This window comes from Crocuta crocuta, unplaced genomic scaffold, assembly GCF_008692635.1.
Source record: "Crocuta crocuta isolate KB4526 unplaced genomic scaffold, BGI_CrCroc_1.0 scaffold290, whole genome shotgun sequence".
NCBI classification, from domain to species: Eukaryota; Metazoa; Chordata; class Mammalia; order Carnivora; family Hyaenidae; genus Crocuta; species Crocuta crocuta.
The window spans coordinates 4,647,766-4,674,556 of record NW_027527429.1 but is presented as its reverse complement, the minus strand read 5'-3'; the positions used below and the strand labels follow the sequence as shown (position 1 = coordinate 4,674,556).

General features: G+C 52.3%; 1 protein-coding gene across 1 annotated transcript in view; it reads left to right on the top strand.

Moving 5' to 3' along the window:
- Positions 1-26,791, top strand: part of AGAP1 (ArfGAP with GTPase domain, ankyrin repeat and PH domain 1) — a gene marked incomplete at its 5' end in the record, with an annotated part of 529,501 nt that overhangs the window by 204,312 nt on the left and 298,398 nt on the right. The window contains 3 exons of the mRNA XM_077758421.1: positions 8,652-8,737; positions 11,662-11,803; positions 15,924-16,058. Of these exons, the coding sequence (XP_077614547.1) occupies positions 8,652-8,737; positions 11,662-11,803; positions 15,924-16,058 (363 nt within the window). The remainder of the gene's footprint in view (positions 1-8,651; positions 8,738-11,661; positions 11,804-15,923; positions 16,059-26,791) is intronic.

Here is a 26,791-nt window from a genome sequence, read left to right as displayed (position 1 = left end):
GAGCAGGACGAGGTTTTTAAAAGACCAGACCAAAGCCGCCACTCTCCTGACATTCCAAAAGGTGGGTTTCTGCGTTTACGTAGGAGTTCGCTGGGCACAGTCAAATATATGTGCACCATGGACTTGGTTCATTGTTAACTATGACACGGTTCCAGAACTATGCACATATATAAATGCTCATTAAAGTGACCATTTTTAAAAGCCTGGAAAGAAGTTCTTTTGAGGAACTTTGAGACCCTGCAGCTGGGTAAGAAGCCCACCTTTGCTGGCAGGTGCAGTTTTTCTCCAGGGCCACTGTCTTTTATCTTTTTTTGTTTTTATGGTTTATTTTTGAGAGAGAGCGAGAGGACATGTGCACAAGCCAAGGAGGGGCAGGGAGAGAGAATCCCAAGCAGGCTCTGAGCTGTCAGCACTGAGCCTGACACCAGGGCTCAAACTCATGAACCCTGAGGTCATGACCTGAGCCAAAACCAAGAGTCAGACGCTTATCCGACTGAGCCCCCCCACCCCACCCCTGCCCACGCCCTCTTTTCTCGTCTTTAAAGTGATGTTGAGGGTCTCTGTCACTTTCTCCTGGAACATCCTATGCTCTTCTGGTCTGCCGATTCAGATCTTGCTGCATTTCTGGAAAATTCCTTTGCAGTTTATCTCTGAAGGGTCTTGTAGTGCTTTTTGGAGGAATTTGTTGTCAGCGGCTGCATTTATGCTCTCGTCAGACGGCTCTGTCCTCGGCTCGCTTGCGCCCCAGGAGCCCCCCCATCTTGCCATCCCAGCAGCTGTTTTATTTCAAGCTGCCTCCGTCCAAAACTCCTGTTCCTTATGTTTCTCAAATCTTACTCATTAGTTCCAAAGTGTTATGTTGGTCCTCGGTTCTAGAGTTTTCCATTTCGTCTCCTATTTGAAATCCCCACCCCCCGCCCCCCGGCATTCCCGTCGGTTGGNCTTTCCCCAGCCACCTGCTCCTCCTCTCTGCCCAGACGGGGGCGCTCCTGGCTCTGCTCTGGGGGCCCTGCGGGGCCCCCGAGGCAGCTTCTCTCGCTCATTCCAAGTCAGGCATGGGGTGTGCAGAGGCCCCCCGCCATCTGGCTCCCCGTGGTAGGAGGCACCCCCAGTCTCGAGTGTCCTGGAGCAGAGGGCTGGGCCGCTCTGCTCACGTTGTCACTGACCAGACCTCAGCCCTGCACGCAGACCCCTGCAGGGAGGCGCCTGGGCCGCAGGACCTGAGGCTGGTTGTGACTGTGCTGGAGAACCGCGGTGCGTCACCACGCCCGCCCGGGAACCGCCTCCAAACCACGGTTACAGACGGCGGCTCTGCGTTCCCTGGGAATTTGCGGACGTCCTGGACCGGGGTCTCTTCCCTCCTGGGGCGGGGGTGGGGGGGGCCGGGGAGATGGAATACATGTCATTCCCCGCCCCCCTTCCCTGCATTGCGGAGTTCTGTTCGCCTCCGGAGCGCCTTAGGGCTGTCTGTCCGCATCTGCCGCTCTGCTGCCTCCTCCTCTCCGGGCCTTGGAGGCTGNAGGAGCCCTGTGCTGTGCAGCCCGAGAGTCTTCTTTTTTATCTTCAGGCCACTGTTTTCGAGGTTTTATTATGCGAAGCTACACCCCTTTTCTCAGTAGACCCTGAATTTTCTTCCTCCTGCTGTTTACTTTCTTCCCTTCGTTTTACTAGGAATAAAGGAAAGGAAACTCAGTTACAGCGAAGTTCAAGTCTGCCATCTTAACCTAGAACTTGGCTTCTTTCCCGATCTTCCTTCGTCACTTTACTTGGATCCGGGTGAAACGAAGTCCTCAGACACCCTGGCCTGCCCGAGGAAAGAACGTGTTTCACCCTCATTTTACCGGAGTCGTGACCCTGAGAGTTTTACCCCTGGAAGTACTTAGCAACCAACTGCACACTGATCCTTGCCGCTGGCCCCTTTCTGTGGTTGTTACTTTTTTTTTTTCTCTTTTTTTTGGTAAACAATGTAGGTTTTCCAAAAAATTGGCAGAGGAAATGAAATCTGACTCAGTTAAGGTTTTTAAACGAATACGTAACCGATGAGACTTTTCCCTCACATAAAAATAATAACATGGCCCCAAATTCCTTTTAAATGTCACAGTACAAAACTTCTGTAAAACCTCCACATTAATAAGTCACTGACTCTGGTATTTTCATCACATTTTAAAAGACAAAAATAACTTGAAAAAATTTCAGGCACGTTCCAGTGATGGATTTTTTTAATATTCTCCCAGGGAGAAATAAACTCATAGTCTTTTTCAACGTGTCCCTCTCATTCCACTTGTCTTAAATAATTAGGAAACAGTAAAATTTGTAGATACTCGTTCTGTTTAATCATGGGGCTAAGTGGGGAAGATCGCTGTAGGCAAACGTCAGGAAGGTTTCCGTGGCGGGGAGGGTCTACGCGGGGAGCGCAGGGGACTCTGTCCCTGTGTGTGTCCCAGCCTGGGCCACAGCCCGTGACTGCTGACCAGCCCTGCGGCCAGCTCGTGCCTGCAGCGATCCCAGCCGCGTCCTCATCAGAGGCGAGGGCGACGCCCCTCCCCTTTCCTACGGAAAAGGGAAATGATACTGTACAGACGTATTTAAAGTCAAAAATCATTTTCATCCTTTCCCAGTGCGTGAAAAAATGAAGAAAATCCACAATTAAAAAAGAAACACGGTGAGCAGGTTTCTTTTCAGTGGTCTCCGTACAGTTGGAGTTGGGAGGAGAGCAAGGAAAAGCCCCATGGGCTCCCCCCCCCACCACGTTCCCGATGGGCCCCTGGGTGCTGGGAGATTCCGCAAAGGCCGCGAGGCTCGTCTGTGGACAGGGTGACGTCACGTGGACCCTGTCTGAGTGGAATCTCCCGTGGGGGAGAGGATCCCCGGACACATCTGGGTCTGGGTTCCTTCCTGCTACGCCCTGGCGTGGGGGCTTGGTCAGCATCTGACCTTTTCCTCCCCCGGGACAGGCGGGTGTCAGTAGTGATGTTTGTGTCCCGAGCAGCAGTGGAGATCATGTGGGAAGAAGAGTGCTTTGTGAGCTATCGAGTGTTGTAGGTCTCTGTTAGTAGCATTGCTTTTTCTTGCTCAGAGAACTGTTAATGTGTTAATAGCTTTCAGTCCAAATAGATGAAATGATAGGAACAGAAGCATCAAATGCCTGTTGCAGTGATCACTCCCAAGAAAACTTTTTAATAGGAAAATTTGGTTTGCTTCCCCTCCTCCCACTCCCAAAGCGGAATGACTGCGCCAGTGAGCACTTAGACCTCTCCGTGTAAGTCACCCTCCACTGTAGGTCATTCCCACCTGCTGTGAGTTAAATATTAGGAGGGATCCAGTTGTTTGATGCACCCTAAGCATCCCAGATTTAAAACCTTGAAACCTTTAGAGTAATTGATGACATTGGATTGTAAGAGACTTCCTCAGGTCTCTCAGGAAGCTGTCTAGAACTGCCGTATCCCCCGGGTGCTGTTCACAGCACACCTGTGTCAGCGTCCCTCTTCTTGGTGGGCACAGTCAGGTCCACCTCTTACCTGTTTTTGGAAGAAATGAAGACCCTGACTCGCTTAACAGTAGAAGCTCAAGGGCGCACAGAGGTAAACGGGGACATTCCCTAGGAAGCCTGAGAACTTGCCTTTGGGTGAACCAGAGAAATGACTAAGTCGCACATGAGGCTGAGTTCAGACCAGCAGAGACACATGTCTTTGCCAGGTGCTTACGTGGTGCCGTTTCCCCCTGGGGGCCCCGCCACGTCTTTGGAATAGACCTGAGGACAGAGGGGCACATGGGTTTTCGTCCTTGTGGAGACGCCATCACGGGTACAGGGCCAGCAGCTGCGTGTGGGCTCCAGGGCCCCGGGGTCGGCTCTCCCCTGCCCGCGGCACCCGCCGCACCTGTAGACAGGTGTGCTGGGCCAGGCACCTGTCGATGGTTCCCAGTTCGAGGTCAGGGTGGGGGACACTTTGTAAAAGTAAAACTCTCCCTGAAGTAGTTTGATGGCACATAATAATCTCTGGCAGTCCCAGGAAGTTGAGCGTCACCTGTGTGATAAATTTATCGTGTCGGCAGCCGGGAAGGCTGGGCCCTGAGTGCTAGGAACACAGGATTGGGTAGAATAGACCTGCAGGAAAATCATTGGAAATTGGAATATAAAATAGCCATCAAAAAATCTCTATGAAAAGTGTAGTAGGATGCGGGTTTGGTGGTGCCCACTAAAATTTTGGGAGGAAAAGATCTGATAGCTGGGACCAGATGGGGCGTCTGAATTTAAATAGCAAGAGGGTGGCCCCTGGGGAATGCGGACCCACGTGGGGCCACACACCCTTTCCTCCTGCGGCTTTGCCCTTTGTTTCTTTAAAGTTTTTGTTTTATTTATTTTTGAGACAGAGACAGAGCACCAGTGGGGGAGGGGCAGAGGGAGAGGGAGACACAGAATCGGAAGCAGGCTCCAGGCTGTCAGCACAGAGCCCGACGTGGGGCTAGAACTCATGAACTGTGAGATCATGACCTGAGCTGAAGTCGGACACTTAACTGACTCAGCCACCCAGGCGCCCCTGCCCTTTGTTTCTAAAGTAAACTGTAGAGGGGCTCCTGGCTGGCTCAGTAGAGCTTATGACTCTCGATCCCAGGGTTGTGAGTTCGAGCCCCACGTTGGGTGTAGAGATTACTTTATAAAAAAAAATCTTTTAAAAAAAAGCTTAAGAAAGTGAGTTTTATTTACATGCCAGACCACATCTCCCCAGTACACAGTGGCCACATTCTAGTTGAGCCTGCCGATGATCAGTAGTAGCAGTTTATAACTTATTAATCACGTTCTTACTGCATAAGCACCTGGCTGAATTTTATCTAATTATTAAATCTTTAGGTTCATGGCAAATAGATAGGAGTACTTAATTTTTTCCCCAATGTATATGTAGTACCAGAAAAAAATCACCTAAGCCAATTACAGGTGTCTACTAATTGCAGTTGTAAAATACTGAAAAGACCTACTAATTCTGTATCCCAGGGGAATGTGAAGTGGTTTTAGAATTGGGAGGGGTCTTTACGGGTGGAAGAAAGGATCCCCCCTCCTTTTAGAGGGTCTAGAGTCCTTTGCCAAGGTTACAAAGGAAACAAGAAGAGGTCGGTGCCAGCCTTTCTTGGCCTGAATGCTGTAATTGAATCATCTCGAAGCATCATTTGCGACAAGACTCCACAAACGCGTCTGAAGGGAAGGGAACGAAAGAGTTGATGTGACATTCACCCCGCAGGTGCCGCGGAGCAGGGCGTGCGGGCGAGGTCTGCAGTCGGCCCCGCGCCGTTCCGGGAGGGCTGGGTGCTGGCGCCCCCCAGGAGCTCGCTCCCTGGGGAGGCAGGCGAGGCAGCCGGGCAGCCGAGGGACGGTGGCACTGGGGAGCTCGTGTGGTCCCAGGGACAGGCTGGTCCCCTCCTGCCTGGAGATGCCGCGGCCTAGTGAGGAGTCGGTCGTGTGTGGCAGTGTGCCCAGGGCAGTGCCCCGTGCGCTCGGGTGCTGGGGGTGCGGGGCCAGCCCTGTGGCCTGCGTGCCCCCTCAGGTGATGGGATGTCACAGGGCGGGCCTGAGGCTGAGAGCAGGGCTGAGGCCAGCAGGACCCCTGCGGAGACCCAGCCGAGAAGCCTAGGTGGTTTCAGTGAATACAGATGGTCTGCATGGAGAGGATAAAGGGGCTTCGAAGTGCTCTAGGGATGAGCTGGGTGGCGAGAGAGACCGCGTGCGAGCTCACCCTTGGTGACGGCGTACCTGAGGGCAGAAGCTTGGCATCGGAGGATCTTTCAGTTTACCAGGGCGGCTGTGACGATGGGCCAGGGACCGGGGTGCTCAGCACAACGTAGATTTATTCTCCCGCAGTACTGGAGGCCAGAAGTCCAAGGTCACGAAGCAGACCTCTTCCAGGCAGGTCTCCTGGCTTCCCGTGGTTTGGGGGCATCTTTGGTGTTTCTTGGCTGTAAAGCCCCTGCCTTCATCTTCACCACAGTTTCCCCTTTTCTACAGACACCGTCATAGGTTCAGGGGCCCAGATCAATCTGAGGCGCTGGGCGTTAGGGCTTCAGCAGCGTACGAATGTGGGGGTGCACAGCTCCACCCGCAGTAGCGGTAATGGCGGGACACTGCGTGACATTGATGTGGCTACACAGGATGTGGTGATCAGCTTGCAGATTGGGGGACAATTGATGACCACTGGGGTTTTAAAAATACTTGCTGGGACACCAAGGGTCCCATGCCTGCCTGAAGGCCCCGGAGCGCGCGGCCCCTGTGCCCGCCAGAAAACCGCTCTTCTGTTTCTCCTGAGCACAGGCAGGACTCTGTGGCCGAAAGGACATGTAAGGTGCTGCCCAGACCGGTCCCTGCCACCCGAGGACCCGTCTGATGCGATGTCACGTGACCTGTCTGGCCATCTCTCAACCCCGAGCACAAGTATTTTCCTCTGATGTGAGGGAAATCTGCATCAGATCTGCTCTCGGCAGACTTGGTCTGAAGTGCACTGTCTCCTGGGGCAGTGACTGTCGCCCTCCTTCGGGAGCCTAGATGGAGGCACCAGGAACAGAGGAAAGGGCTTTGAACTTGTACACAAATTCCTGATGGGTTTTCCTGGTCGCCCTCAGTGTGACCGGTCAGGCCTCTGGGAACAGGACGGAGGCTCTTCCCACAGCACATTCCCTGTCCAGCACTGCGCTTTCACGCAAGGCTGAGTTCGGTTCATCTCGCCAGGAAATAGCAGGTTTCCAGCATCTCTTCTTTTAAAAGTTTTAAAAAATACAGAAATGATAGGTTATTCTTGCTACTTGGGCTAACTTTTCTAGTATAAGTAGGCTCATTAAATGCTAAGTGTGTCTTTTATAAAAGCGAGTGATGACCTTTGGCAGAAACTGTGAATAATGCTAGTAATCATCACCAGTGGCCTTGCCCTTCAGGTGGGCACCTGCCCGCGGGACGAGGTGGTCCCATTTTACAGCTGGGGACACTGAGGTAGCGAGAGGTGAGGAAGGAAGGCAAGTCCCCCAGGTGGCGTGTGGCAGCGTCCGCATCCGCACTGAGCGCTGGCCCAGCATCGGGCCCCGTGGCCGCGTCACCCCGGGGACACGGGGCCTTCTCCTGTGTGCCAGAGGTTTCCTGGCTGCCGTGCAATCATGACAGCCCGGCTGGGAAGAGGGCGCCGTACCTTTTTACCTACAAGGGATCTGTGATTCGGGGACCAGGAGTCCTTGGCTGGTGTTGACATAGGGGCAGATGCACCTGTCACCTTCTCTGTTCTCCGCCCTTTCTCCAGTGCCGTGGCCACGCGGGGGGTCGGAATGGGACTTTGTGTGCTTTATCGGAATGTCGGGAAGTTTTCTTCCATTTTTCGTATCGAGCGGACTGAACACCAGATAAAGCAAGTGGGTTTTACGTGTTGCATCAGTGCCCAGAAAGAGTGTGCATCTGCGTGCGTGTGCACGTCTGTGTGTGCATGTCCGTGTGCGCACACACGTGCTCGCTTCGGAAGGTGAGCCCCGAGACTGCCCATCTGGAGCCCACGCGACCCCTGGAGGCGGAGGGCGGACGCACAGCCTCTGGGCCGGGAGGCTCTGCAGCCTGGTTCTCCAGGGTGTGGTTGTTCCGGGCGTAGGTGGCGTTTCTGGAAGGTGTCTGGGCCCAAGTCTGAAAATGAGAGCAGGTACTGCTGTGTTCCTCTCTCAGAAACAAGAAGTCAGCAGCCTGCTGAGGGTTATTGGCTAGAGTGGATTCAGAGCCTGTAATCTCGAGAGGTAGTTTGTCTTTGGGGCTGACAGAAGGACCAGAAGTGCACGTGTGTCCTGTGTCCACGAGAGGCCTGGCGGTGTGGCCCGGGGCGCTGCGAGGAGGTGCACAGGACAGTTGCGTGTCCCTCCCCGCCTGGGCGTGTGCGGGGCCGAGGTGTCGAGGGCCAGCCCCCGTCCCACACATGTACGCACCCACGCACACACACACACAGCACCCCGGCAGCGTCCCTGGTGGTTTCTCGCTAACACGGCGTGCTAACTCCCCCCCCCCCCCCCCGCCAGCCAGCTGCCCCGCTCTGTCTCGACCTGTGCGAGATGCCATCCAGTAGTTCTGTCTAACACGTGTGTAGTAGCTGAGCATCCCCCCCCTTACTCGTGCCCCGTGAGTACGGAAACACCATTCCCATGATGTTCTGTGTTTTCCTTTCAAAAACTGGGTTTCTCTTGAGGAGAATACAGGTTCTCAGCCCTTGAATTTATCAAAACATTGTACACTAGGCACCTGTTCAGCATGAAAAATTCGTTCCAGTTTTGCAAAACTCAGCAAGAGAATGATCATTTCAATGCTGTTTCTGAACTCTGTGCATCAACGTGTTCCCAGGGAGAGAGAATTCCCGAATTTACAAACAAAGCCTATGTTAAAACTCTTCCTTCTCAGCCACGGGTGATCCTGGCATTGCATGGGAGGCTGTGCACTCTAATCAGAAGTGAACACGGGTCCTTAAAGACAAACACTTAAACCTGAGTTCAGTAGTTCTCTTAAAATCCAGTGGTTGCTGGTCCTAAATACTGAGAGTTGCCTCCAGGGCGACGGCCAAGGGTGTATTTTTCCACAAGCGAAGCCCACGTCTGTTTGCCCTGCTCACACCCTGTCTTTCTTGCGTAACCAGATTTTTTGTGTGTGGCAGGTGGCAGATTCAAGAAAGAAATTGTTGTTGATGGACAGAGCTATCTGCTGCTGATTAGAGATGAAGGGGGCCCCCCAGAGGCGCAGGTAAGTATTACAAGCAAATGGTACGCAGCCTTTCTTTGACCTTTGCTTTGGTGTTGAGGTTCCCATTCAACAAAAACGGCTCTAGAAATCAGGTGTGCTCACGAAAGGTGAGGCCCCACGAACCTGTTTTCTCTGATAAACTAATTCTGTTGTTCCTTCAGGCAAAATCCTAGAGCGAAGTTAGGTCTGTGTGGCTGGTGTTCACTTTGTGTTGTTTTGTTTTTTCTTAATGTTTATTTATTTTTGAGACAGAGAAAGAGACAGAGTGTGAGGGGCAGAGAGAGAGGGAGACACAGAATCTGAAGCAGGCTCCAGGCTTTGAGCTGTCGGCACAGAGCCTGACGCGGGGCTCAAACTCATGAACCACGAGATCATGACCTGAGCCCAAGTCAGGTGCCTCTCACTTTGTGTTTTTAAGAAGGAAGGAAAAACAGAATTTGTGCTGATTTGTCAACTCCGTTGATTTGACTTCTGGAAAGATAGTCCTCTCCTGCTCCTTGTGNGGGGATTCGCTCACTGGGCTTCCTGGCGCGAGTGCGCCTCTGCTGACCCGTGCCACACAGCACAGTCTGGCGTCTCCGGAAGTCCCTAGAAGGCTAGGCATCCTGGAAATAAGGCACAGGTGGTGGGTTACTCATTCTCCATGCGTTATTTTACTTACATAATAACTTACTGGCCCGGTGCATACTGTGAGCCGAATCCAGGAGCGGTGGGCGAATGCCTGCCCTGTGGGGGTCACCCATGGAATCCTGCAGACGACCCCTCGAGAGGATGGGCCGAGGAGCCCTGGCTCCACCGCGGGCGCCGAGGCCGGGACACCTTGCCCGAGGACGGACGTGGTGAAGGGGCACAGACTCAGACGCTCTGCCTGTGCATGGCACCGACCCCGGGGGACAGAGGCGGGACCCCCCGCTGGCGTCTCAGTCCTGGCGTCTGGCCGTGAGAACGCGCTTACTCGGTTAAACCGAGGACCAGCCCTTGGCTCTAGACGTACTGTGTTCAGGAGCGCTGTGCGCCCAGCGGCTCCCCCTCCTTGAAGATTCCCTCTGTGGGGGGATTGGAGCAGGTTGTCAGCTTGCAGCCTTTGCAAAGCGACAGGCAGGGTTTGTACAAGATGAGGCAGAGCGTGCTTGAATGCTCGGGGTGGGGGGGAAGCCTGTGTTCAGGTTGCCGGCCCCAGCCACGTGGACACATGACCTTGTTTTCACCGTTTCCCAGTGTTTCCCGAGGCTTTACCCAAGCATAACGGCTTCGCCAATGACATCGTACGACTTTCTTGTGGCTGCTCGTGGCTCCTCGTGTCATCTCAGGGTTGACAAAAACTCTGCCAAGTAACTGGCTTTTTGTGTGCGGCCATTGCTGGAGGCCGCGCCAGGGGTGGGTAGGGGTGTTTACAGAGCGCTCACCACCTGCTGGGTGCCCGGCCATGAGGACACCCTTGGGAGGAAGGGGGGTGGCCTGCATGTCCTCTTCGCGGAGGTGCCCACAGCCTCGGTCTGGTCCCCGGGTCCCCCAGTGCTCTTCAGATGCGCGGGGACACCTCCCCTCACTGCTCGGGAAAACACGCCCCCCGGTGGAGAGAGGGGGAGGCGCAGGCCCTCTGTCAGCCTGGGTCGCCGGCGCCCCGCGCGGGCATCGGGCCTGTCCCAGGGTCCGTTCTTGCCAAGATCTCGATCTCATGTTGTTTCACATTCTCATTTGGACTTCACGCTTGTTTAAATTTCTGTCATGCACAGTTTCCACTGGGAACGGACTATGCTTTTCAATCACACGTGAAGTCAGAGCTTTACCCACCGGAAATCTGCCCACACACATGGGAGCTGGGGCCTTGGCTGTCACAACTGACCTAGGAACTGCCGCTTCTCAGAGAAGGGGAACAGGATGAACGCCGTTATTATTTATTTTTCCATTTTCCCCTGGGAAGTGCAGGATCTTTGGTACCAGACCGGCTTTCGATTCTGCTGGTGCAATCACGTGCGACCCTGGGCAGCCGCTGAGCTTCTGGGACCTTCCGTTCAGTCGGCTCCGGCCTTCCCAGGCGGTTACGCGCACTGAACAGGACAGTGCGTGCCCAGCAGCACAGTCACCTGCCCCGAAGGAGCTTTGCTGTAGCTTCACCTGGATGCAGTTGTAAAATGAGAACAAAATGGCAAGAGCCAGGTGGTGGCGTGGTTTTCCTGTTTTTCTCTGATTTTTGCCAGTTTTGTTAATTAGCTTTGTAAATCTCTCCAGCCGTAAGTGGTAATGTCCTCACACGGTGCTTTAAGAATTGAGTGGCAGGGGCGCCCAGTTGGCCCGGTCAATGGAGCATACGGCTCTTGATCTCAGGGTTGTGAGTTCGAGCCCCACGTTGGGCGTGGAGGTTACTATAAAAAAATTTTTTAAAAAGAATTCAGTGGCATCTGATCTTTCCAGCACAAAGACCTCTTGTGAGAAGGAGGAGGCTGACAGCCTGGGTGGGGGATTTCTGAGCAGGCTGTGGGAGCCCAGAGGAGGAGCCCCCCCGCCCCGCCCATCCCAGAGAGATCCCGCAAAGCTTCTGGAAGGCTCTGGAAGGGAGTTAGTGTGAAACAGAGAGCTTTAGAGGTACCATCCGTGCCCGTCTTCTGACTTTGAGAGGCTCTGCACGAGGCCGGGTTTGGCTGGATCCGGACAGAGAGGAGGCGTCCACGGGAGAACGTGTCTGGTTTGCATTCCTTGGAGATGTGGTGGCCTGGGTGGGAAGGGGGTGAAGGTCCTGTTCCAGGCTGTTGGGAGGATGTTAGTGACACCATAGCAGCATGTTACAGCCAGAGTCAGGCATCAGACTTGGCCTGCCCCGGGGGCTGCCGGCCACGCGTCCTGTGCTCACGCAGATGCCGTTCCCACCCTTTCTCTCCCAGAGCCCTGTCCCTCAGCTCCTTCTCCCCTTCTTCTCTCCCCAGTTTGCCATGTGGGTGGATGCTGTTATATTTGTCTTCAGCTTAGAGGATGAGATCAGCTTCCAGACCGTTTACCACTACTACAGTCGGATGGCCAACTACCGGAACACGAGCGAGATCCCTCTGGTTCTGGTGGGGACGCAGGGTGAGTGCCGTCCACGTGCTGCACGTGGAGCTTAAGTGAAGTCCCGGCCCCTGTTTTTGGCTGGAGGAGCGTGAAAATGCTCTGAAGAAGAAATAATTTCCCACTAAATCCCTGAAACTGAAATTGTCACATTTCCTGATTTGATTCTGTGGAGAAATCACCCTGTCAGCACCCGCAAAATATAACCCTCCCCAGGTGCTCTAGGGAAAATAAAGTCTGTTTTCTCTCTTTTTTTGTAGGAGGGATATCTTCATTCCTTTGATTATGTAAAACAGTTTATAAGCAATTAAAACTTGGTTTATTTTAACTTTTGGTGCATCCTTAAAACCTTACCAAGTTCTCATACACAGCAGTGTTATTTCGGTCCATTTGTTATGTGTTATGATCTGTGGCTAATTTTTTACCCAACTGTAGGCCCCTCAGAGTCGAGAATTAACCCTGGATGAGCACATTTCTTGTTTTCTTCTAGGTCACTTAAAACTTGGCATCTTAGCAGAGTGACATATCCCTTAAGTGGCCTTGTTCTCAGTCACATTCACTGATGCACTGGTGCCTACCGTCTGGGTGTTCAGTATGAGGCCACGTAGAATGTTAAGAACCAGGTGACAGGTTAAGTTTAAAAACTGCTTTCTCAGAAACAGGGGCGACTTAGAACATAATCGTGTCAAGAAAACTTGGATTATGCCTTCATCTATTTTTTCTTTTGTTCTTATTTCCTATGCTGTTTTTGTGAATTTCCTCGGAACATCCACCTCTGGTCTGCCTTTCTCCAAGCCCTGATGGGAGATTTTTCTAGGCAGGAACTGGGCTGTGTTGAAGAAACAGGCGTAGCTAGCTGTTTGCGTGGTACCGGCTCTAGTGTGTGGAGAGTGAGCTCAGGCCTGGGGCCGGTGTGTGCGTTGCATGGACGAAAGTAGCGTGGAATCGGCTGAAAGCATCATGTCTGTGTGCTCGATGTGGAACGTTAGGGTCAGGGCTCAGAGCACCCCCCGCGCTCTTGCAGCACGCGCTTCTCGGCCAGTGGCCTCAGCCCCGAAACCTTGAGAGCCCTTGGATTCCTGCAGCCGACGGGAAAGACGTTCTTTATGCCCCGAGCGCCCTCTAGTGGTCTCAGGAAACAAGGGCGCGCCAGTACGAAGAAGGAAGGTTCTTGTCCTGATACAAGGAGTGAGCATGTTCGAGGTGACATCCTGAAAATCCTCAGTAGTGTTTTAGAGTGGGTGACCTGTCTAAAACACATCCTGCTTTAAAAAGATGCAGCGACTCCTTCCCAACAAGCACTGCTCCCGGCAGGCCAGCCCAGGGCACTTCTGAGCAAAATCAGAGACAGAGGGTGGGCATCTCCTTACCACCCGCCCGAGTTAATGGGTTTCTATTTAAGACTCAGAATGTCTTTTTTTCTGGGGAGCCACTGTGACAGGGAGCAGGGACTTGTTCAGTCTAGGCCAGGAGGCCGTATGTGATCCACCTGTTGCTGTCTTTCACAGCTGGGGTTTTGGCAGCGGAGAGTGGAGTGGGGCGTCCGGCCCCTGGGCTTGGGGCCATGTGGTCTTGGCATCAGTGCATCCTGGCTGTGTGACCTTGACTGCCACCTCCTGGGGTCACCTCTTAGGGCCACCTCTTGTAGCCGAGTTTAAGTGGAGGAGCTTGTGTAGGGCACTGGAAACATCCATGGGCACGCACGCAGAAGAGAAGTGGTTGCTATTATAGCTCAGTAATCAGTTTTCCTGGGCGCCTGGTTGGGATGCCGGAAGCACGTCCCTCTCTCTTCCCTTCCCTGGGAATGAGCGCGGCTGACTGTGTCCCACCGCAGCCGCAGGAAGGCACACGTACCCGTGCCCCCCCACCAGGATGGTCCCTGCACTTGTAGAGGAGGAAGAGGACCCCGGGGAAGCCCTCCTGCGGTCCCCGGCTGCAAAGACCTACCCCTTTTGATCCCTGGTGATTGTATAAGCATCTGCTGAGTGAGCCCATTTGATCTGAAGAGGCCACAGGTGAGTGAGCACCTGAGCCGGGAAGCCCGGGGGGGAAGAGGGGTTCCTGGCAGTCTCTTCACACTCGTTTGTGAGATGACGTTCAGACTTCAGCATGGCCCCATCGCAGACGAACAGGACGCGAGTATTATCGATTAGGGACCTCTTGGTCCTGAATCAGACCTCTGACTTCCAGAGTGCCCTAGAAGTCCCCCAGCGGCGAGAGGGTGGAGCGAGTGTGGGCTTCTGGAAGGTTCCACCCCTAGGTACTTGTTAACTGCTTGCAGACTTGCTTTCTGTGAAGTCTGCACCCTTGTGCTTTTGCACGGGTTTTATGGGATGCTGCAGATACAAGGTGGGTCAGGCTACAGATAGGGACTCTGGGCTTTCCCTCCCCGGAGCTGGGGTTGGTGGCCTAGAGGCAGGAGGGTCTGGAATGGGAAAGACGAACGATTAACGTTCGTCCCTTTGGGATGCGTGGCATGTGGCGCTGCCTTGTCCACGGGCGGGAGGAGGGGCTCTGGGAATACGTGTGCCCTCGTGCTGGAGCCAGGGACCCTGTGTGAAGGTCCTGTCAGTGGACATTTCTGAACAAGCTGGTTTTGCGATGTTTGCTAAGCAGGTTCTATTTTTAAATGCTTGCAGATTAAGTTGATTTGAGAAAGGCATGAGCCCTGATCAGACACAGAGTCACGGATGGAATGAAAAAGCAGGCTTGTGTCACCCTGACTGAGACCTGGTGCAGACGGGACACGGCCACATCCGTGACATGTCGCGGTCCCTGGGAAGATGAGATGGGACAGAAGCGTGCTGGGCATCCCACGGAGGAAAGGGGGCTGTGGAAGTGTCAGGGACTCCAGGCCACGATAAATCATCAGCTGGATTGACAACAGATTTCAGGCTCCCCCCCACCCATCCGTTTCCCTAAAAGATGTTTACGCCTTTAAAAAATTTGTCTTTTTCTTAAATGTTGTAAAATCTAGGTCAAATTTGTTAACCTTTAAGGATAAGACAGGGCAAAGTAGATGTTCTTTGAAGAGATCCCTCTAACAGACCTTGCCGGGGAATGTTCTGGAACATCTCCTGAGGTGGCAGAGGTCATTGTCCTTGAAAGAGGCATGAATCAGAGTTAGTCTTGATTTCTCTGAGGCCAAACTGTCACGTCAGGCCCGTTCCCTAGGGCTGAAAATAAAGTAGGAAGCTAAGTAAGAAAAAAGAGGGGGGAAAATGAATAAATTCTTCCCTCGAGATGCCCCTTTTTCATACTGCACTTCCTGCCTCCAAGTGAACAAAATATAGAAGGTCGTTGCCCTCTCACACGACTTCTCTCGGGCTGCACTTCCTCCGACTAGTGGGGGAACCCTTGGTGGATTTTTGGTTAAGGAGCGTCCGGATGTCGGTTTCCTGCCGCACCGGAGCCTTCAAGCCCGCGGGAAAGCTTCGCGGCAGGAGAAGGCCGTGCAAAGGGCGGGCTGCCTCACACCCACCTCCGTGGCCGCCCCATCCTGACCTTCCTGTGCTGGCGTGTCCGAGGCTGGCACCCAGGATGGGCTGGGGCGGAGGCATCTCGGGGGAGAAAAAAGGCTGATTTTTCTTTTTTTAGGGGACTGATGGCAGGTGCCTGGCATCTCCATTCTGCCGCCCAGACGTCCCTATCTGTCTCCCGATCCTGCAGGAAGTGGGTCTGCTCGGCAACTCTGTTGGACCCAAGGGCGCGGTTCGCATCCCGNCAGCACCGCCCCCCGCCCCGCCCGCCGACCTGGTGCCCCCCGCGGAGCACAGACTGTCCCTGGGGCATCCCCGGGGCATCCCTGGGCCGGAATGGCCCGGACCCCAAAGGGGGCTCTGGGCGCGCGCCGCACCTGCGGCAATTGTGCTCCCAGAACGCATTTCGTAGGTGCTTCGTGCACCGAGTCACCTGCAGGTAGCGAGCGTGGGGTGTTTTTCTCCGTTTCGTTGTCCTCCGGAGCCACATTAACGCCTTTCTCCTGGTCTTTCCGGGTGTCCCTTTTTGAGACGCTTACTTGCAGGGTGAACTAGGCTTGAAAGCCCCCAGGGCATCGTCACGCGGGGGCGTTTTACGCTGCCGGACGCAGCCCGAGCCTCGCGTGGTCACCGTGTCGCCGCATTTTGCCCGTCTGTTCCAGATGCCATAACTTCCACCAACCCGCGGGTCATCGACGACGCCCGGGCGCGGAAGCTGTCCAGCGACCTGAAGAGGTGCACCTACTACGAGACGTGCGCCACCTACGGGCTGAACGTGGAGCGCGTGTTCCAGGACGGTAAGCGCCCCTGCGGCCAGGGCGGCCCCGCCTCCGCCCGCTGTGTGAGCGCAGGTGCGGAAGAGCCGCAGCCCCTTCGCAGGCGCCACGTGACCTCCCGCGTTCAAGGCCAGGCCTTGCTCAGGGTCTCCCGCGGTGTGTTGGACTCGACGCTTGCCGCTTCTCCGCTGTAGCTGCTGGTTCTTAATCCAGGCCGGTTCCTAACACTGGGCTAAGTACCGCACGTGAGGCTTTGAGGAGAGTAAACAGAAAAAGGAGCCAAGTTTGCCCCCCCTTCCCCCCCCAAAAAAAAAGCCCAGTCGCACGTCATTTCCCAGCTGCCGCAGGGCTGAGCCCGCACCCCCGGGCAGGAATGGTTTCTTCGTGACCCAGTTCACTGTGAGCCCCACCCCCGGGGCCAGCGCAGGGTGGGGACCAGCGCAGGGTNTGAACACTTTGACCTTTTTTTTTCTTTTTTTTTTATTGCAAAAGTCGTGTCCGTTTCCAGAGCGCATTTTCTTCCCCTTTCCTGAAGCACCGCCTTGTTCTAAGCTTTCGGGGTCTCTCCTGTGCAGTGGCCCGCCCTACCCCCTTCTCAGCACCTGTGTCCTCCGGGGAGCTTTGTACCCCGCGGTCCTCACTGCCTCCCAGGGCGCGTCCGAAGCCGCAGCATCCCGCTGAGGCCCCTGGGGTCCTCCCCGCCTTCCTCCTGCCCCGCTCGTTTGTGGGGTGTCGGGCCCCACGTGCAGCCGGTGGGGGAGCGCAGGCCCGTGTTTGCAGCACCTTGAATGTTCGCCCATGAAGAGCCATGCACAGAAGCGCAGGGGTTCCGGGGGGGCGTCCTGCGGGGCAGGGTCGCCGTCTGCCTCCGAGCAGCCCAAGCCCTGTGAGGCCAAACGGTCACAGCGACTCTCTGGCCTTTCTGCGGAAGGCATGCCGGTCCCTGATGGCGACGTTCAGAATTTCCTTGTATGGGTGAGCCTATTCTCAGCTTACCTGTGATTGCCTTACCTGTGCGTTTATTGCAATCCTGAGCTTTCCATAAATAAGTGAACTCCTACATCATAATCCTAAGAATTAGATAACCCTCAGGGAGGCCCCTGCCCTGCACCCGGAGTGTGGTGGAAGCACTTTGCAAGTTGGCGCGCCAGCAGGGGGAGGGGAAGGGCCTTTCCAAACATCGCCTCTCACATAGCATTAAAGCGTTTCCGTTGTTGTGATTTGAATGGTGAAGCACATTACGCTGTTAGCGTGTTTTCCCAGGTTTAGGGGATTTCAGTACATTGTGTTACTTCTCCTTTTAGAAACAGGGCATTCCATTAAATATTTGGACTTAATGGGATTGTACAGAGTCAGGAAAGGCAATGCTCATGATACTACAGCTTCTGTGACTGTTATTATGATTTTGTCTTTAAAAATATTTCTGTTTAGATGAAGATAAATGTTAAAAATAAACTTAGGGTTGGGGCACCGAAGTCGATTAAGCAATTGACTCTTGACATCGGCTCACGTTATGATCTTGCAGTTTGTGGGTTCAAGGCCAGCATTGGGCTCTGTGCTGTCAGTGCAAAGCCCGCTTGGGATTCTCTCTCTCTCTCTCTCTCTCAAAATAGATACATGAAACTTAAAAAAATAAGGGTTTACTTTTACTTTGTAGGGTAATTATATGGTATATCTTTTTATTAGGTCATACATAAACTCCTTAATTGTTACTGGTAAAAGTTCCTGTCCGAGTGGAGACTGTGCTCAGTACTTAGAAATTGCAAAGAGTAAGAATCTATTTTAATCTTTAAGGAAAAAACACTCGGGTTTAGAGTTCAAGAAATGAAGGCTCAGAAAAATTACCTAATTGGACCAAAGGCTTTGGGCCTGGATTGGACGCCTGCCTTGGGAGCAAGAGCCCAGAGCCTTAACCATCCTGTCATTAAAACGGCAGGGACCTGGGTCCTGCCCACTCACCTGGGGGAAGGCTGGGCAGAGTGAGGCAGGGGCCCAGGTACATCGCCCACTCGCAGACTCAAATCCTGCGGACTTCTCTTCTGATTTTCTGGGGAGCCTTAGAACTCATTTTTATGTTTGCACTTTTTATGTTTGCATTCTAGAAAGAGAAAGAAGTGCAGGTAGTTTCTTTGTAGCATTTAGTTTATTGCTGAAAGAAAAAAAGGAGCTGGTCTGTTACCTCAGCCAGACCTTGTTTGTACCTGCCGCCCAGCCAAGCTTGCTAGTCCGCTGGCTCTCCAGTTTTCTTCTTTAAGGGACCAGAGACTTTTAGTCTTTGCTTCTCTACCTCTGCCTTCTTAGTGTCCTGAAAGTGAAGACAGAATGTCTGTTTACTTTTCTCTCCATGGTGCCTTTTAAAAAAAATTTTTTTTAAATGTTTTATTTACNTCAGAAAAATTACCTAATTGGACCAAAGGCTTTGGGCCTGGATTGGACGCCTGCCTTGGGAGCAAGAGCCCAGAGCCTCTTTTCTCAACTTGCACTCATCGGGTAACGGGAAAGCCTGCAGGCAGCATAGTTTGCTCCGACAGTAATTGCTGGACCTGGTTAACATCCTTATAAACCAAGATCTAGATAAATTACAAATTAACATCTGTCTGCTTGACCCTTCCCAGGACGGCTGGGTTTTGTCACTGGGTTGTCCATTCACAGACTGAACACTGTCCAGTTCAGTGATCTCGCGTGGAAGACCATTCATCCTAGAACAGAATAGATGTTCCACTTTCTAGTAAAAGGAAACAGTTGGGTTTTAGGTGCACGTGGGTGGAGAGGGCGGGCCTCTGTCTGCCCGTTGCTGGTGCTACCACAACCCGAATGTGTGCTCAGGCTTCCGGGGCTCACACACAGCCGGGCTATAGTGATCTACCCTGTCTGACGACATGGTCCCATTCTAGAATGATCCACATCAGGCTCCTAGCACCGTCATGCCAGCTCTTCACAGCCGTGTCTCGGGTCACGCTCTGGAAAGCGCTTTGATAGATGCTGTTCCCTAGGTTCCCCCCAGCCTGCTTGTGGCTCCCCTGGGCGCAGGTACCCCATGCTCAGGGCTGAGCCGGGGGCGGCAAGGGGGGACTGCGTGACTGGCCCAGGGGGGTTTCGGTAAGTCAGGGAGCCTCCGTTGGCTTTCTGTCCTCTGCTTCCAAAGATGGGAATCCTGATGTACTAAGAATCCCATTTCGCATGAAATGTCTGCAGCTGCCTGGGCCTAATTGCGGGAGCGTCCAGCTCGAGAGTCACTGTATTAATGAGCCCGGTTTGTACAGCCTAATTGCACGTGTTAGAGCATCATTAAGAGGAAGCAATCTTCAGGGATTTTGCTGCAAGTGCTGCCTCGTCCCGTGCCGCGGTGTTTTGCTGACGCCACAGTCTTTTGTTTGTGCCACTAAAGGATGTGTCCGTCCGTTCTGTCCCGTGCTCTCCCGGAACCAGCTTAATTTTCATTGCAGGGGTGCCCTCTGTTATTATTTGTTTTGCTGCTGCTGGTTTTCTCTTTATTGTGTTAGAGACTGGGTCGGAGTCCATTTATTTNGAATCCGAAACAGGCTCCAGACTCTGAGCTGTCAGCATAGAGCCTGACGCGGGGCTCGAACCCACAAACCGTGAGATCATGACCTGAACCGAAGTTGGATGCTTAATCGACTGAGCCACCCAGGCACCCCTCCATGGTGCCATTTTCAAAGGGCTCCTGGAAAGTAATTCAGGAGGGAGCGTCATTAACACCAGCAGAGTAAGGAGGCACAGAGATAGTTGGATTCATTCATTCATTCATTGAGTCCCTCACCAGAGCACCAGCCTTGCACCCACCATGCCTCTGGTTCAAGGTAGAGAACATAGAGGGCCTTGGCGAGGTCAGAGTCCAAGTACACAGAGACCTAAGCTTGCTCCGTGCCCCAGGGAGGAGGAGGAATGTGACCCATCAGGTCGCTTCCTGTCACCTCACGGAGGTTCCACATCTACTACTGCTGAGTGTGTGTGGCGTGCGAAGCAGAACTCTCTGGCCTCCAACAGGGGTTCCCATAAATAAGATTCACCTTCTGAGAATGCGCGTGATCACTGGTTCTGCGTCTGGGCTGCTGGGCGACGTGGCCAGGGTTACCCATCTGTTTGGAGAGCCCTTTGGGGAGACCTGGGCCCCCGCAGGCTGGACCACAGGGNGAGATCAGCTACAGGTATTGTATTTTTAACATTATCACTCTGATTTCTGTGTTGGTGTTATATTTTTTGGGACCCCTGGTTATCTGTTCTCCTGGGAGCCTGGATACAGGAAGATATAGGATTACAGGAAAATAAAGTTCATTCCCTGCAGACATTGTTTCTCTGTTGCTATGATTCTCAGTAAAGAAGGGTTGCGCTCACTCCCTGAGGGAACCACCTGAGTGGGGGAAGCCCTTGCAGCAACACATCTTTTGTGCCGTTTTAGTTGAGTAGGTGAAGGAGGGTAGTGTTGGTGATGCGAGTTTTCAACCTAGACATTCAGGGACAACTTACGATGATTATGACTCAGTGACAAAAGTAAATTCTTCCCTTAGAAGACCAAGCAGTGCTGAAAGGTAGTAAAAAGTCATGAAACCATTAGCAGGCGCCATCTTGGGAAGGGGACAGTGGGCTCTGCCTCCTTGTCCTCACGATAGAGCCTTTGGGATTTTAGTTTCCTCAAGGTGGAGTTTGGAAACGGTGAATCATATTCTCTTTTTCGAACATTTTAAAATTTCCTGTCCTGCATTGAATGTCCTTGCTTACAGCTTCTTCTGTTTTTGTTTTGCTGACTATGCCTGTGTGATGGCCATGTGCCGACTATAGTGATCTACGCCACAGTGTAGTTCTTTCCTTCAAACTGAGTACGAGGTAGAATCGGGTTTTTGTTTGTTTTGACCTTTTATGGACTAGAGCCAATCGATCCCCTAAGTTTTTTGGGGGGAGTGTGTTTTATAATTTTTTAATTACGGCATCTGACTGGTATGTGACATTTTAAAGATGCCAGATATCTAAGGAAAAGGGGGTTCCCTTTCATACAGAAGGAGTAGAACTTGCTGGTGTTACCAGAGAATTAATCTGTCCTTACCCAAGCTGCTTTATGCCCTTTTCCTCTCTCCCTCACTCCCTCTCCTAAAATGAGCCAATAGAGAGATTTGTTTTGTAAAACGCTATGGTTTTATCTATGGGTTTCCTGTAACGAGTCCCGACACCAGTTGTTTTGTATGCAGAATTTAATATCCTGAACACGTACATTCTAAAGTTGTAGCCATTTGTTAAGTCCCACCTGAAAGCATCGTGTTAGCCGTCACAGCACACCCCCCAGTAAAGCTTAAACTCCTCGCCTTCTNTTGTGTTAGAGACTGGGTCGGAGTCCATTTATTTTTCTGTTTGGTAGATTTCCCTTTTCTAAAGGAGCACTTCCAATAGTAGGGTTTTTCATGGTTAGAGGCAAGCGATATGTGTGTGTACAGCTGGCCTTGAATAATACATACTGAAGAGCCGTTACGGGTCTGTGTGTATTTCTTTTAATCATTTGTAATAATGACGAATAATTATGTCACAGTTTAAGGGCTTGGTGTAAAATAGTAGATCTTAACAGGCCCCGTTTACCACCGAGGTCGGGCCTGTGTGTCCTTTTCTGACCATGGCTTTCTGTGCCTCTGCGCCTGTCACTCCCCGTGTCCCCATTCCCTCCTCCCCTGCCCCCCCCACCCTTGGTGCAGCCTCACTGCACTGAAAAGTTGGACATTCAAGACTTCCTGGGACAGATGGGTAGTTAGTTTATATAATGATGGGGCAAATTTCAGCTGCTTAAATTATACTTTAGTCAGGGGTGTTAATATTTAAAATTGTTTTCTAATGTTTATTGATGTATTTTGAGAGGGAGGGAGAGAGAGAGAGAGAGAGAGAGAGAGAGAGAGAGAATCCCAAGCAGGCACCTCACTGTCAGTACAGAGCGTGATGTGGGGCTCATACCCACAAACCGCGAGATCGTGACCTGAGCCGAAAACCAGAGTCAGATGCTTAACCAGCTCAGCCACCCAGGTGCCCCTAGGGGGTTAGTATTTTAGAACTTTCTAAGAACAAGGATGAAAGTTATGTATGTTTGGCCGAAATAGGAGAAAGAAAGAGCAAGAAGAGGCTCTCAGGTTCCTCTACAGGGAGTTGGTCGAGTCCAGTGCCTCAGGCGTGGCCCCAGTTTGGCCGCCCTTCTCTGCGGTCATCATTAACGATGAGTGTCATTGGCTATCAACTGCCTGGCCGAGTGGTCAAATCCCACGGAAGTGAGAACCCGCAAGTTGACTCCAAAAGAGCCACATCTGGCCCATTGTTTATAATCTCTCATTAAATGGAAAAGGTACCTACCTGGTGTTGACATGAAGTAGACTTTGGGTTGAGCCTGTCTGGGTGGGAAGGGTATATGCGCTGTGAGGAAGAACCTGTAGCTTTGGGTGGGTCTTTCTGTTTCTGCTCTTGCCCTGGCTTATATTTAGATGGGAAAGTGTGTGAATGATTTATACTGATGAGTTTTATGAAACGTGACATTGTCAGCACATTTGTATGTGCATTTTTCAAATGCTTATTTATTTTTGAGAGAGAGACAGCGCATAAGCCAGGGAGGGGCAGATAGAGAGGGAGATGCAAAATCTGAAGCAGGCTCCAGGCTCTGAGCTGTCAGCACAGAGCCCGATGTGGGGCTTGAACTCACGGACTGCGAGATCATGACCTCAGCCGAAGTCAGACACTTAACCGACCGAGTCACTCAGGTGCCCCTGTATATGCATTTTTAAAAAAATGTTTATTATTTATTTTGGGAGAGAGCAGGGGCACATGTTGGGAAGGGGCAGAGAGAGAAAGGGAAAGAGAAAATCCCAAGCAGGCTCCATGCTGCCAGTGTAGAGCCCGGAGCAGGGCTTGATCCCACGAACTGTGAGATCGTGACCTGAGCTGAAATCAAGAGTCGGATGCTTAACTGCCTGAGCCACCCAGGTGCCCCTGTATGCACACTTTTAAATTCAGTTTGTTTCTTAATCAGAGAAGCTTTCTCTATACCAAGGTTAAGTCTCAAAATGAAATAATTAATACCAAAGCTAAAATATCAGCAGTAGCTGTAATAAGCCGTATTTTCAGGGTCTTAAAAAAAAAAAGCAAAACCAAAAGAATAACAAAAGAACTTTTGAATTAGTAGTTTTAAGGAAAAACAAAAGTTGGAGTTACAAACTTCTCGTGTTTGTGAGGCTGTGAACATCCGTGTTCTGGGCGAGCCAGACATCTGGTACCCGATCTGCCGCGGGCATCTCCAAGCACAGTTGACAGACGGGCAAGCGTTAAGTTGGGGCTATGACCCGGCGCCAGCGAACACTGTCAGGGATAATCTGAGAACTTGTTGAAGGTGATAACCTTGGAATAATCCCAGNGGCTTGATCCCACGAACTGTGAGATCGTGACCTGAGCTGAAATCAAGAGTCGGATGCTTAACTGCCTGAGCCACCCAGGTGCCCCTGTATGCACACTTTTAAATTCAGTTTGTTTCTTAATCAGAGAAGCTTTCTCTATACCAAGGTTAAGTCTCAAAATGAAATAATTAATACCAAAGCTAAAATATCAGCAGTAGCTGTAATAAGCCGTATTTTCAGGGTCTTAAAAAAAAAAAGCAAAACCAAAAGAATAACAAAAGAACTTTTGAATTAGTAGTTTTAAGGAAAAACAAAAGTTGGAGTTACAAACTTCTCGTGTTTGTGAGGCTGTGAACATCCGTGTTCTGGGCGAGCCAGACATCTGGTACCCGATCTGCCGCGGGCATCTCCAAGCACAGTTGACAGACGGGCAAGCGTTAAGTTGGGGCTATGACCCGGCGCCAGCGAACACTGTCAGGGATAATCTGAGAACTCGTTGAAGGTGATAACCTTGGAATAATCCGAATGTTTTAAGATTCTATTTTGAATTGGACACACATATGCTATCAGCTTGTTTCTTGTTTGGAGTCTCTTTGTCCAGAAATTTCCCATTTTGAGAGTTTCTCTCTCATCCATTGGACTGGTCAGTGAACCCAGAGGCTGGACCTTTCAAGAAGGATTAACTCCTTTGAATATCACTTGATTTGCCTACAATCGCACATCCAAGGGGAAGAGGTTTAAGTTGGGGGACAGTATCTCAGTTGTTGGTGTGACGCATCTTTCAGACTGTAGCTGCTGGCCGTAACCGTACAGACTCAAGTGTGAAACTCCATCATTAAACTCCTTTATGATGGGGCGGAGGGAACGTTACCAGGAAAAAGGCATTTTGACTCTTCCAAAAATAACATCCAAAGCAGTCCTCTGAAAATCTTGATTCCAAGATTGATGTTATGACAAACAACAAGAGACCATAAGTAATCTTCTGTCTCACAGTTCTGTGCACTTACCGTGTTCACAGAGGCTTTGATCCTCCCTGGAGGCCACTTGCCCTGAGCCGGGAACGCTGTGTGCAGTGTGGGTGCCTGTGCTCACGTGTGTGTGCATAAACGCCCGCTTTAACTCACACACTGCCAGTGCTCCTAGTGTGTGCTCTCCATCCTGATTTTCACGTCCAGACCCCTGTCTTCTGCTCCTGGAATTAATTTTATCAACGACACAGAAAATGGTTGTGTTAATACTTCCCCGCACTGTGGCCTCAGAGCGGGGATGTGCCCCAGGATTCGGTTAACGACTTGAGCCAGCTTGAATTAGCTTGATGTATCATTAATGCATACAAATGGCTTTTATTTTTGTTCATAATCTGTTCACAATGCCACGGTCTTCTGCTCTTCCTAATGTTTTCAGAATGATGAAACGGTGATGTACTTTTTGACCTATTTAACCCTCCACAGCCTCTGATCAAAGCAATATGAAAATATTACTTAAATAGGTTAGTCGGAAATGGTTAAGTCTTCTGTTTATGTTCTTCTTTGTTTCCTTCCTTTTTATATTTTTAATTTACATCGAAGTTAGTTAGCATATAGTGCAATGATGATTTCAGGAATAGATTTCCAGTGATTCATTCCCGATGTGTAACACCCAGTGCTCATCCCAACAAGTGTCCTCCCTAATGCCCCTCACCCATTCAGCCCATCCCCCCACAGCCCCTCCAGCAACCCTCAGTTTGTTCTCTGTATTTAAGAGTCTCTTACGTTTTGTCCCCCTCCCTGGTTTTTTGTTATTTTTGCTTCCCTTCCCTTATGTTCATCTGTTTTGTATCTTAGAATCCACATATGAGTGAAGCCATAGGATATTTGTCTTTCTCTGACAAATATCCTATGTGAAGTCTTCTGTTTATTTGACAACACTTTGCCCCTAGAGAGTACGGACATAGCCAGATTCCGAGTAGCCTCTGTTCACTGAGGACTTGTCTGCTAATGACTGGATTAGCAGCCCCAGTATGTTGGGATCATGAGGGAGAAGGAAGAGTAGTCCTCCAGGGAGGAAAGTTGTGACAGTCTGTGACACCGGAAGGCGTGGCTCTACCCCAGCGACGCGGGTACCCAGCAGCAGGAGGCCTGGTCGGCGCTGGCTCCGAGCTGCCTGGGGGTCCGGGGGTCCGGCTGCGAGCAGGTGCTGGGCCGCCCCAGAGGCAGGCTCCCGTCACCTGTGTGGCTCACAGAGTCACCGCAGACGTTGTGAGGAGAGAACAGGCCAGCGGCCGTATAGAATCTCCCAGATTCAGGGAGAAGTCGGCTGTGCGAGCGGATTGCACACATGTTCGTGTGAAGAAAAACAGGCTAAAAATGACCGCTACGTTGAATTTTGTGCAGTTTGCTAAAGAAGCTATTTTTAAAGGGTATGGAATACAGAAGTAAAGACCACCCCACCCCCCCAACGGCCCAGGGGCTGTAATTGTTAGGGGTGCGGCGTGTGGCCCGTGGGTTCCCAGAAAGTGGGTTATCAGGCCTTGTAGAACCGGCTTGTTCACCTCCGTACTTTCTCTACAATAGGTTTTCTCATTATTCCTCTGCGTTCCGGTAAGTGAATCCAACTACTGTTTTGGCCCAGTCGCCTACCAGATATTTAGGGTCCCCCCCATTTGTGGGTCTGGGTTAGGTTCAGCTCGTTGCCGAAGTCCGCCTCCGTCCTCACTCCCTTCTCCAGGAGCCCGCGCGGCGGGGACGCCGCCGGCTCAGCGCCCGGGGGCTTTTCGGTCCTCCTCGTCCCTGGTCTTCCGGGGAGCCCGGCTCAGGCGGCCCCCAGCAGGCGTCCTTTCTCTGTACCCCGGCCACCCTGGGTCCTTTCACTTGAAAAACGCTCCTCACTTACAGGTAGAAAAGAATCCTAGTCTTTTGTTTCAAAAGCCGTTTTCAGTGGGCTGGCCTCGCCCCGTAAACGGCAGCGCCCCTTCCGCAGGCAGGGGTTTGGTTACGAGACGGGGGCAGGGGTGTGGCGTGGCGGGGGGCCGCGTGGAGCGGGGGCCTCCCTGCTCCTGCAGACGTGGCCCCGGTGCTTCGGGGGGCGGCACAGAGCCCGCCCTGAGTCCGCGTGGGGCCCTGGCGTCGGAAGTGCGTTCCCGCGCGCCTCCGTCCGTCCCGTCTGACCCGCGGTGTCCCCTGCGCGCTGCCGCCTGTCGCCTCCGACACCTGCAGCCGCCGCCTTCGGAGAAACCCCTGTCAGAGCGTCAGGTCGCGTCAGGGCCCCGTCGGGGCCCCGGAGGGCGTGAGGGGCCCTGGAAGCCCAGGCCCGGTTCCGCCCAGCAGGGCTCTGAGGGGGGTCACGCCCACCGTGCCCTGGGGCAGCCCCGGAGCGCATGCGCACTGCCCCCCGGGGGGGGGG